Source organism: Sceloporus occidentalis, unplaced genomic scaffold, assembly GCF_023333645.1.
Source record: "Sceloporus occidentalis isolate IW3139 unplaced genomic scaffold, rSceOcc1.0.p SCAF_15, whole genome shotgun sequence".
Lineage (NCBI taxonomy): Eukaryota > Metazoa > Chordata > Lepidosauria > Squamata > Phrynosomatidae > Sceloporus > Sceloporus occidentalis.
In genome coordinates, this window is record NW_028316995.1 from 3,149,589 (window position 1) to 3,162,624 (window position 13,036).

At 36.6% G+C, this 13,036-nt stretch overlaps 1 protein-coding gene across 1 annotated transcript in view; it reads left to right on the top strand.

The window, feature by feature from the left end:
* The window catches only part of LOC149303148 (calmodulin-lysine N-methyltransferase-like), a 154,892-nt gene that overhangs the window by 125,745 nt on the left and 16,111 nt on the right, over positions 1-13,036 (top strand). Inside the window, exon 8 of the mRNA XM_089481352.1 lies at positions 8,759-8,833. Within this exon, the coding sequence (XP_089337478.1) occupies positions 8,759-8,833 (75 nt within the window). The remainder of the gene's footprint in view (positions 1-8,758; positions 8,834-13,036) is intronic.

Genomic DNA, 13,036 nt, shown 5'->3' on the forward strand with positions numbered 1-13,036 from the left:
AAAAAATGTTTTTAGTTTTTATAGAATAAAAATAAACCAGAGAATTAAAGTGTTTAGTTAACTTAATTGGAATGCCATTATACATTGATCTGGAAGAGAATACTTAAATATAAGTAGGAAATAAACACCTGGACAAACATACTGTGATTATGCTTGAAAATCATTTTAATTGCTTTGTTTCAGGAGGTTGTAGAAGGAATATCTAGATCCTCTGCTGGGTACTTGCTTCCAAATCAGCTGGATCCTAAATATGTGGGCAGTATTATTTGCAGACAACCACACAAAAGCAAAAGGGAAAGCGTTTGTCGAATTTCACAAGCATTCCATCTCAGAAATGGGCTTTTTGGCCCTCAGTATGGCAGGTAGCTTAAAAATAAGGTATATAGAGACTATACTTTTTTAGTCAGTTTTTTATCCAAAGCAGTCAAAGAAAGGTTCAGTTTGCTGAAAAAAGTAATTTTTTAGCGTTCAAGTGTAACAAAAAGATATCATTGGATCCATAGAATGCATGTATGAGTAATATATAGAGGAATACATAATAATGGAACTCTCACCTGTAGATCCCCCTAGTAACAGAAGAGCACACATCTTAAGAGCTTTTGTTGAAGGGCTATGCAGTTGTGTATTAAACAGAATAAAATTAAAGAAGTGAATTGTTTTATTACATTACTGACCCAACATAACTTTACGTCGTGATATCTAAGTAACCAATAAACCAAGCCTCATTTTTCTTCTGTTAAAATAAATTATAGTAAAAATCTGTGACCACATAACACCTCCCATGTACCTTCATTCTCTCTTGCGTGGATTATCCGTACATATCCAGCAGGCAGCCAGGTACATGGCATTTATTGGCCTTTTGCCATAAGGTGTCAAGGCTGATTTTCATCCCCAGTCTGTTCCTGGAACACAGTTTGCACTTTTCTATCTACAGTTCATTAGATGTGTTTAAACTGGAGACTAGCCTGGAGGATTACTGATCAGATCAATGTAGTATGTTTTAGAGGCCATTGCTTGATTAAAGTAATGGGTTTGGGGTTTATAGCTTTTGACAGGATAGTACCATGAACTAAAAAAGTAAAAAAAAACAAAAAAACATCAATCAGCCCTAGTTACAGAAAAGATGGGCCCAGGATGCCTTTAATCTCTTCTTTCCAATAATGGGCTTTCCATTCTAACCAGGGCTAAAAAAGAACTCAAGACTGGCTTTTAAATTGAAAGCATTCCAGCCAAAATATTTTGGGCCATTTCAAAATAGGCACTATAGTACTTAGCTTGTGTCCTTAAAGGCCGTTATAATAAGAATCTGTTTCTCAAATATATAACATTTTTGATGGCCGTTTCTGAGATGGATGAGTGTAGAAACACCTATTTCCCAAACTAAGTTACTGAAAACATTCTTCTGTGCCCAATCACTGTAATGGTTTAATAACAGCAAGACTAATACAATACCGAGATCATTCACAAAAAAGGATAACAGTGATCTAGTTTTTGTTTTCTCAAAGAAAACTAAAAACTAAAATTCTAGCAAAATTAATTGAAGACAAACAATTTCAATCTTTAATAGCAGAAGGGTGTCCCTCTGTTATAACAGTGTTGTCAATTTTTGTAAAATACTCAAATAGATTAACCCCTTCGTGACAAAGGCTGATTTTACTTTTTGTACCCTTCGTGACAATGGCCGTTTTAACATTTCTGCGCTGCTCGTGTTTAGCTGTAATTTTCTTCTTTCCCGTTTACTGAACCCACACACATTATATATTGTTTTTTTCAGGACAAGAAGGGCTTTCTTTAGATGACATTGTTTTGATTGTATCATATTATTTACCATTAATAAAAGTATAAAATATGGTGAAAAATGTAGAAAAAAATGACTGTTTCTAACTTTTAGTTGAAAAATCTTTTACTCATCTATAAAAGGTAATGAAAAAACCTGCTAAATAGATTCTACTATTTGTCCTGAGTTTAGAAATACCCAATGTTTTTATGTTTTTTTGCTTTTTTCTACCTATTATGGGGCAAAAAGTACAGGTAGCGTTTTGCTATTTCAAAGCCATTTTTTTCCAAATCTGGTAATTCTTCCCCCCATGTGCCATTTCGGGTATCTTTGAAGCCGGCCAATGCAATTTACCCCATCAAGTCATATATTTTGGAAAACTAGACAGCCCAGGGTATTCCAAATGCTGGTATTTTAACCCTTTCCAAGCACTAATTCTACCATCAGCCTTTGTCAAACTTTATGGTAGTAATTTTTTTTGCATTTGTTTTTTCACACACATTTTACTTTAGGTATAAATAAACAGGTTCTGGTATATGTCACTATCATAAAACACCCCAATATGTGTTTAGCAACATCTCCTGAGTACAGTGATACCTCACATGAATGATTTTGCCTGGCTGTTTGGGGGCAAAAGGGCCACATTTGGGACATGCGCATTTTTCAATGTTGAACTTTGGCATTTGGGGATCCACTGCCATGCCCTATTTGGTACATCTTTCAGCCGGGCCATTTCAGTGTGCCCAACAAAACCATATATTTTTGAAAACTAGACACCCCAGGGTATTTTAAATGCTGGTATTTTAACTCTTTGCATGCACACATTTTACCACCAGAATTTTTTCAAAGTTTGCAGTAGTATTCTTTTGTGTGTATTTTTCCCACACACACCTATGTTATGTATGAATTTACAGCTCCTGGTATATGCCGCTGTCACACAACACCCCAATATGTGTTCAGCAACATCTCCTGAGTACAGTGATACCCCACATGCATGGGTTTGTCATTTTTGGGGGGAACTAAAAGGCCACATTTGGTACGTGTGCATTTTTCTAATTGGAAATTAGATGTGTGGCCATCCTTCCCCCCCGTGTTAATTGGGACATTGTTGAACCCGGCCAATTCAATTTACCCCATCAAATCATACATTTTTTTAAAGTAGACACCCCATGGGCATTTAATATGCCAGTATTTTAACTCTTTCCATGCAAAAAAACAGAATGTTGCAGAATCTTGTAATACCTTTTTTATTGGACTAACAGTATTTAAAATAATAGACGAGCTTTCGGGAGTCCTCCCTTTATCAAGTCAAAAGCATTTCTGACCAAGCAAGTGAAAAACACAGTTTAAAACTGACCAGTACATGTTCTGATACAGGGTTAAAACAGGGGTTAAAACAACACGGTAGAGAATTTGCAGACAAAAAACTAAGAGGGTCGTAAATAGTGGCATATACTGCACAGATAAGGCTAGGGGGGGGGAGCAGGGGTAAGCGTGTAGGAGAGAGAGAAGAAGAGAAAGGAGAAAAAACCCCAAAACACAGGTTATAGGAAGTTTTGATAGTGTGCTAAGAAGCTCAAATCCACATTAAGTCCTCTGTTTTTACAATCATAAAAATGTATCATTTTGGCTTCAAATGTCTTTCTTTCTTGGGTGTTTTTGAAATGACATCTCAGTGTTTTGATTTTAAGGTCATGTATGAAGTGACCTGTTTGGGTGAAGTGGTGCCCAACTGGAGTGCAAAGGTTTTCTTCATCATGATGGTTGATGGAGTATCTGTGCAGATTCATCCTTTTATTGAGTTGCTGGCAGGTTTCACCAATGTAACACCCTATAGTACATTTGGTGCATTGAATCATGTATACAACATTTTGTGAAGTGCATGAGTATGATCCTTTAATATTGTATGTCTTGTTGTGGGTGGCTGTGTTGCTGGTACAGATGTGTTGGCAAAGTTTGCATCTGGCAACTCTTTCCATGCGAGAATTGTTTTAAGCTAATGTGCTAATTTTAGGACTTGCTCACAAAAATATATTTTTTATATATATATTTTTTTTTTTTTTTGCCTTTTTAAAAAAAAATTGTAAAAAAAAATTTCAACTTGAAGGTTCCCCTGATAGTGACATCAGTGGGAAATTATTTTTACATTTTACTGTTTTTTTAACTATTTTTTTCTAATTATTATTAATTTTATTTTATTTTTTAATTTATTTTTACTAATCACACTGTGATTAGAAAGCTGGGCTCCATTGGCTTGCATGGTTGAATGCAGTACCTGTATTAAACCTGCAAGTGGAGCCAGAGTTCTCTAGAGGCTCTGGAGACCGTCTAGCGAACTTTTTTACCTTTATTGTTTTTTTTTCCCGGGCCGCCGCCATCTTGCGGATGGTGAAGATCACCGGCAGCTGCGGCTGTGACCGCTCTCCGGAGCGGTCACAGTCCATCCAAAGGTAAGTGTTTGGTGTCGCTGGATGCCTCCTGATCGAGGCATTCCAGCGACACCATTTAAGTTTAGGAGGTGATCGTTGATCGCCTCCTAAACGCTTTTAAAACGGGCGTCGACGCCCCGGGCGTTGACGCCCCAGGGAGGGGCCAGACATGGCCCCTGGTGCCGATCGTGGCGTTGCTGAATGCCTCGAGGTCGAGGCATTATAGCAACGCCGTTTGGGTGCAGAAAGCGAACGTAGATCGCTTTCTGCACCCGTTTAAAGACGTGCCGGTTCTGGCACGTCATTTGTCATAATCGACTTGTTTTTCCCTGCCGTGCCAGAACCGGCAATTGTCATTAAGGGGTTAAAGATACCTGTCCTGGATGATGTAAATTTCAAGTGTTCCAACACCTGCCTAATCTGCTCTAACAAAGAGGTAACTGATATGGTTAAGGATCTCGGTTTGGATTGAAGGCAGAAAATGTTTGCTTATCTACAGTATCTACAGAAACAAGATTTTTTGGATACTTAGAAGATCAGGTTGTTCCACTTTTACATGATCTTCAACAAGCCAGCTGATAATAAGAGGTTAATTGATGTATGGGTGTCCTATGGCATTTAGACAAATATGCAACAACACTATTCTGTGCAAAAACCTAAACGCAGAGGGACTTTTGTTTGCACAAAACGGTGTAAATATATTGTACTATAAAACAGACTGGTCCAGTACAAAACTGAATTGGTCTTTGGTTCTTACATAATTGTAAAAATAAAAAAGGCTAAAACTCTAGCTGATAGGCATCCACCGTAAAATTGTTCCAGGGGATGGAGGGGTCAAAATATTAGCCATATTGTAGGGGAATAGGGTGGCGTTATTAGAGAATGTTTGGACGGGGAAAGTACCCCTACTGCAGATACCGATGCTCTTTTCTGGCAAGTTAGTATTGTGGGTTTTTTAAAATTCATTCTTGAGAAAAAGATGGGTCTAGGTGGACCAATGCTTGATAATAAGTGTTGGTGGTTGCCACTGAGCTCTTCGGGTTTTGTGCCTAATACCTAATGTGCCTAAAAGTTTCTTGGAGGATGCACAGATACATTGGATATTAGTAGCGTAATAATGAACTCTCGTAAACTTCATTTATATCTTCTGCGTAATAATATAAACTTCAAAATATCCACACTTCTGCAATTTCTCGTAATAATGGATTTGACAAAGTCTGTTGTCAAATATAGAAGTTTATTGTTTCTTTATATTGCAACACGCTACTTTTTTCAGAAGCGTTATGAATTTGTGCTTTGGTAGTGAGTACCATTTGGAATATAATTAAATACTTCATCATTTGTCATTTCTGGCACAAAATAGCTGAGGAATGAATATGCTCTTGGAAATGCAGAGGTGACTCTTTAGAATTGTCTGCATTGTCTATAATCCTATAAAATTTCTTGCGCAATTCTATTTCATTTTAATTAGATTTCCGCATTGTGAAGAGAAATTTATTGTGAATGATAAAATTGGGGTTTTATGATTTTTCCGTATCGCTTTTTCTTATACCGTTATTTCATTAACAGCAATATACTGGTGTAGAGCCAGCAGGTTTACATTGCTTTGGTATTACTGAGCTTTGATTGAATTCAAATGTTTTGGATTAATTCCATTGAGTTTTAAAATACAGTATTAATGTTCAGTTGTTACCTTGAATAAAGATGGCTGCTATTATAAAAATTGTGATATACAGTCTTTTTCTAAAGACTGATATAAATTGTAATAACTTAATTTTTTTCCTTCCGTAAGCCCCAACAATGTGTGGTCTGATAAATACGCTTACAATGACGTTGCACAGCTGTAGCAACCAAGTCTAGAAAGGTAATAACTCACACAACTAGTAGAGAAAATAATAAACCACACATATTAAATGTGATGTTGTTTTTTATATTTAATGGCAGATAAGGGCCATTCAGCCCATCTAGTCAGCCTTTTTAACCTGCTGCAAAAACCTTATTTGATTTGTATAGCTACATCATGGAAAAAAGTAAAAGAATCCTAACTGCCCTTTAATTCCACCTCAATGCTCGCGGTCATGTAAAAACTGCATTAAAAGGTTTATTGAGATGTTAGAGTTTCTTAGAATCAGTCCTGTTCTTCCAAAGCGCCCCTCTATCCCTGACCTCGTACAATCACCCCCCATGCCCTTCAAACTAGAAGACTTTCAAGCAAACACTGAAGGTGTCTGAAATTGGCAGGCATCCAGAACAGTGCTGCGAAAAGGTTTTGAACAAGGAACTACAGAAAGAGGGTACGTTATTTTAATACAGTGTTAGGTATATTTACGTATACACGGTTTAGGAAAAAGGCCAAGGTGGAACAGCAGCTTTAAATTTATTGTATTAACCGCTACTGATTCCCTTGGTCGCTGATGCTGTGGCTGATGTCACCCGTGCCCTCCGCTCTTCTGGATTCTCATCCCTTGGCATGTTTCCTGCGTTTGGATTCTCATTAGGCTTAGAACATTCTCACTTACTCCAGTCCTGACCTCTGGCTCAAAGTAACCTGATTCTATGGACTTGACCTCTGGTGTGCCCCTTTGGCTTGATTTGTCTTCTGATTTGGCTTAGATGCTCTGGTTCTTCAGATGTTGCTGCCTGGTTCGGTATTTAGTTGCTACTGGTAGTGCCTTACTGCGCGGGCTATCCTTGCCTTCCACTGTCATTGTTCGTATTGTTTTGGTAGCCGCCAACGAGTGAAAGCTGCTACTACAGCAACAAAATTAAACTGTTTCACAAAGACAATTTTACTCATGTAATGAAGCCAGGGGTTAAATAAATCTAAGGTTTTTAAATATACAGGAAATTTGCAAACTGTATGGTCTAATCTTCCATGAAAGTGTATACTTCAATTACTGTTGAAACAAACTCACCAAAAAGAGCAGTGTAAGGCCCTAACATTCTGTTTTTTTATTGAAGTCTTTCTTTTACATTTAAATTAAACTGATGATGAACTTTGCGTTTTAAAAAAATGCCATTATATCCTATATTAAAATGGCATTATTTCGCATCTAGTTGACTTGTATTCTCTAAACTTCTTTGTTTCGCTTCCTTTGCCTCTGATGGTTTTTTGTGTTGTTTTGTGTGTGTGTTTCTCATTGGTTTTTCCAAATGGACACGCTCCCTCAATATACCTAGTTGGAACATCTCAAGAGTGAAACATAATCCAGGTAGTCACAGGTTAAGTACAAAAAAAACAGTAAAGACAAAATTCAAAATGTGAGATCTCACCACAAAATAGGCTTATATATTGTAAAAACAAAACAATTGTTGACCAAGAAATATGTAAGATATGAGAAAGACAAGCCATAAACAACAAGTTAGTTACTTCCATAAGCGAAGTGAAAATCCAAAGCCACAGCATAAGATTTCCAGAAGTCCAAGTCCAAAAGTCTAGGGTTCCAGAGGTCAGCAAAGGGTCCAACCCAAAACAGTAATAGGAAATAGCTGAAATAATTAGATAAATAGATCAGTTTGTCTTAGTCTGCCAGAGCCTCTTAATGTACGGACCGTAAGAAGCGACGCTATATCAATAAAACATAATAACCCATCCAGAAGAAGTAGTAAACTGGATAAAATCATAGGCAAAACATAATTTCTAAACATTTCTACATGTAAAAAATAAAAGTTACAGGACTGCAGACTGTTCCCAGGTTAACTTTAAAAAATATATATATATATTGTTATTATTATTTATTGTTTTATATAGCGCCATCAAATTCCATAGCGCTGTACAATGGGTCTACCAACTTGCTTAAATAATGGACTTTATTCTGGAATCCACATTTTGCTTTTCTCTTGAAGAAGAAAAAAAAAGCTACATGGTGCCTTATAAACATGTATACAAAATTTTAGGACTATTCAGTGTGGCTGAAGCTCAAAAAAAAAATAAAAAATACTCTGTTAAAATGAAGCACAGTTAACCAGCCACTTTTATACAGAACAATGATTATCTGATTTTTATTTCTGTAACAGGGAGATACAGTTTGAGCCTTCACTTGATGTAGCTACCTATTGAAAATATCTGATTGTATCATGTAGAGAAAATTGTTCGAGCTGCCAAAGCCATATATTGTGGGGAAAGCTGAGCTATGCAGACTGATCTAGTAAGACACTGTGGATGATTGTAACAGTATCCTCGCTTTTAGGTATTTTTAATTGCATTGCTAACTAACACAGTCGTCTGGCATTCAAAGAACGTTTAATGAATGATGTCTTTAGCGTAAACAACACTCCTACCTATTCAAAGATCTTACGAGGTTTATTTGGGTTTGAAACAAAATGTTCGCTATTAGATCCTATTAAGAAGACTCTATGCAAATTTGGTCTTTTTTCTTTATTGCTTTTGTTTCCACCAATTAGAAAGTATTCATATAATAATATATTTCATATGCGAGAAATATGGCCGCTATAGCTGTTGAAATGATTTCAGCTGATGGCGTAATTCTGTTAAGAATTATCCCAAATGCAAAATATTAAAACCTCATATTTTCTTTTATTTTTCTTTTAGTGTTTTACGATGGGATAATGAGACAGACGTCTGTCAACTGGAAGGACATTTTGACATTGTTATGTGTGCCGACTGGTAAGTAAATTTAAGAAAAGGAAGGGGGGGGGGCTAAATGTTAAGGGGAACAGAAAAAAACAGATTTGCCGAAATAATTGTGGCAGTCTGCTCTCTGCCAGATGAGCTAAAACAACAAGTGAGGCACAAAACCACCTTAACCTCAACAAATTAATATTCATCTCCGTGTGACAGTTACGAGGTAGTTTTCTATCAGACAGTAACTTCTACCACATTATTTCCCCAAGACTGATCCTGAGAAGTATTTCCATTTTGTGAAATTGCTTCTGTTTCATGCTTGACGTATCTGTAAATGGACAAGTTAAGCAAATTGCAAATAATTATGGTTCTGGGAGGAACAGTCTGAAGAAGAGAGAGTTTATCAACACAAACAGCTCAATTAGCTTACTTGTTACTACAGATCTGACTATTGATATTAATGCAAGACTATGAATCTGTTCTTTTTTTATTTTTTTCAACCAAAAAAAAACACCAGTGAAGGCTCTTTCACAATGTGTTTTGACGAACACCTTCTTAATTAGTAGTCTCTAAAAATTCATGAATAAAAAAAAATGTCTTTGAGTGATGTATGGGCCAGTGTTGCCATATAATAGCCCTTTCAAGTTCTTTCATAGTGCTCAAGACCTTTACAAAATTCTTAAACTCCTATGTATCAATTGTGAGGGAAGTGTCAGAAATTATATTTGATATTTACGAAGATTGCTTGAGTATAGTAGACAATCATTAATAGCCAAGTAATAAAAGGTAACACTGTATCATAGTGTGCATTCTACTTCAAAATGATCTCGGCACATATAGTAACATATAATTAAGAAAACAAGTATTCACCATTTACCATTTAAGCCATGTACATTAAAGCCTATGCTTCACGGGTAATAACAGGCCTTGGGCTTTTTTGTCTTTTTGAATGCAATATATATAGATATAAAGGTGTACATAGACATTGCATCATCAATTATGCCATTATGCTGCATTATAGTTTCAAACCTAGGAAAAGAAAATTCAGTATTTATTAAGCATTCCAAACCATATTGTTATTTTTATATATTAGGTACATATTTAAAAAAACAAACCAAAAAACCTGAGTTTATAAAAATGCGGGTTTCCCCCCCACACATTTATCCCATTATATAAGAGATGTTCTTCCTAAATGTGGTTGCACATGTCCTGTGTATGATGTAGATAAAGGCACATAGCCCTGGAAAGTTTTTTGAATTTCAGTATTTATATGATTTTGAAAAAAAAATAGTATTTTATAGCATACTGATATTAAGTTGTTGAGTTGATGTAGCTATTTTGACCTTTTTAAAAAAATAAATAAATCAGTTTTTCAACTTGTTAAAAGCATATTTTGAGATGGTCAGATGAACAATTGATTTAGGGAGTACAGTAAGAAGTGTGGCTAGGGGGTTAGGGCCTTGCCTGGACTGGTCATCTAGCACTCCGCACAAATGCCGGGTTGGGCTCCTGGCCCACATTGCTCCATAGACACCCAATTTGCCGCTCCAGTGTATACCCAGCCACCAGCAGCACTTACGTCACGTGCCAGGGCGGCCTCATCTTCCCCAGTCCGGCCCTGGTGAGGGTTTACCAACACTTTTTATAACTTTTTATTATTGATTTAATTCAGTGGAAAAATCTATTTTATTTATACTATTTGATTTCTAAACACGTGTACTGTTTCTATACACATTATTGTGCCTTTTATTGTTGTAGAACACAGTGATACACTCATACGCAGCTAACATTCTGACCTCCTAGATAAGATGGACATTGGAGGAGGGAGGGACGTTGGACATAGGGCATGTGGCCTACATATTACCAATGGCAATTAATGGAATGGTCTTGGATGATTCATTGTTAGCTACAATCAGTTTTTATACATAACTTCCCATGCGTCTAATCACCTTATATTACCTATGTCATTATGTGACCCTAAGGCAATACCTGCAAATATGTACCTTACTCTAATATAGTAAATATTTGTGTATGATTCTGTTACTATGTGGCAGATCATGTGTGATGTAATCAGGAAGGTCCTTTGTTCAAAAAAGACAGACCTGGGTTTCCAACTAATCGCTGATAATGTGCCCCTGAAATACATCATCTGATTAAAATAAGGAGCTAAACAACACCATATGATTTCTACAAGTAATTTAGTAAATGCCTTCCTCACCAAATATTAGAATGGATACCACAGGTTTCATTGCACAGATGAAGTTAATGCCGGGCAGGATTAGACCAGATTAACTATGAAAGTCAGATCAGAGAGCTGGCGGCCATGAGCAGGAAGGCAACAGTCTTTTTAGAGGCTTAGACCAGGCTCACATATGGATGTTTTCCAGATTATGTGGGTGAAGCAAGGTCTTGCCAAGAGATTTAGAGTTACATTTGCTCTTCACACAAATATCAAAACAACTCTGGATTTTCCATCTTTTTGTATCCATGATCCTCATAATGCATGACGTTATGTGCACCTACTGTGGATGTGTTCTTGAGAACGCCAAAAAAATAAGAGGACTTGTGACTAAATACAGCAGAAGCAGCTATCATATATTCTATTACTCAGATTTATATTTTCACATTTGCCTCCACCAAAAGCACTTACAGGGCATTTCATATAAATTTCCCATCGTGTCCCATAATCCTCCAGTGAAGTTTGGAATCCTGTTCTTGGCCATCACACCAAATATTCATTTGATTTCGATTTTTCTCCTGTTCATTCACTTTTTGTTAAATGATAATAAACTATTAACATCTTAATTAATATCTGTTTTTGAAAGCATTTATTTATTTGCAGAAATAATTCTATTTCCCACATATAGACACTGAAAAGCCTTTATGCTTGCTTAATTGAAGTTGAGATTAAGATTAATATTAACAAAGGTGAATGTTGATTTTCATGGTTTATTGGACATTAAATGGGTTTTGATAAAACAGATGCACAATTTAATTGAACAACTGCTGGATATTTTACTGTCCGTGAGCAAAACGGGGCATCATAAAGCTGCTGCAAGAATCCAGAGTCTCAATTTAAATAAAAGATGCATGGATTGCATTCCTTTTTGAAGTATTTCCAGCAAGGGTAGTATTGTCTGGTTCTCTGAATAGCCAACCGGTGGTACAGTGGGCACTCATTTACATGAAAACAAGCTCTATTCAGAAGGTAACAGTGACGGCACATTGAGGTACATGTATAAATATACATGATTGCATTCAGCGAATGTTGGTGTCCCTAAATCATTCATATATTCATATTTACTTTGACAAACACTTGTAAGACTTAAGTGCCTTTCTCAATACGTTATTTCAATCCGCAGATATACTCTTTCCTCAGCACATATGCAGAATATTCAGTACTGTTGCATTTTAATAATCTTTTATTATTTTTGAAAAAAAATACACAAGGCCACATTCTATAATAATTCTTTTTCTAGAATAAGGTGTAAATCCTATATAAGCTTGTGTTCTGGGAGTTAAGACGGCAATTGTGTTATGTACCGGAAAGATATACCAACATTCCAATGGCTATGTAACTACCAGAGAAGAAGGGATAAATGTTTTGTTCAGTTGGGTAAGAAGAGGACAAAAGGAAGGTGTGCAAGACGAGTGTTAAGAGCGTGTTGGCCTTAGTGTAATCGCAATTATATAGTTGGCCATTCAGATAGGAAATGAAGATGGAAGGAAGGTCCCTTTTTTAAAAAAAGTAATGGGGAAATTTGAAAAGGATCAGACACAGTATGAGAAAATGCCTTCAACGGTGAATCAGGAGCAAATAGAAACAGTCTTTTTTTTCTAGTACGGTGAAAAAGGATGTTTCAACCGAGAGAACCCGAAGCTCAAGGGGTGATAATTCCTTGAGAAATAATTGAGGCATAACAGCAGTACATGTGTATAGAACACTGTACCTTATCTCCCAAGTGTCCATGTTTAAGAGGAATCCAAATCCTCCCTGTCCCACTTTCCTCCCTGATGTCCCCCTTTTCTAGGAGCTTGGAATGTTTGCTGGGTATAAGTGTATCACAGTGCCGTACAGCCCTAAAAGTGAAAATAATGTTTATAGAAACAGCAGGACTTACTGGCTTAACTACAGGGGTCTAACACTAGGGGGCCTGATGCAACCCCTGCGACCCTTTCTTGTACCCTTTCCTGTCTCCTTGTACCAGTTCAAAATTGTTTAGATCAAAGCAGGTCGGAAGTGCC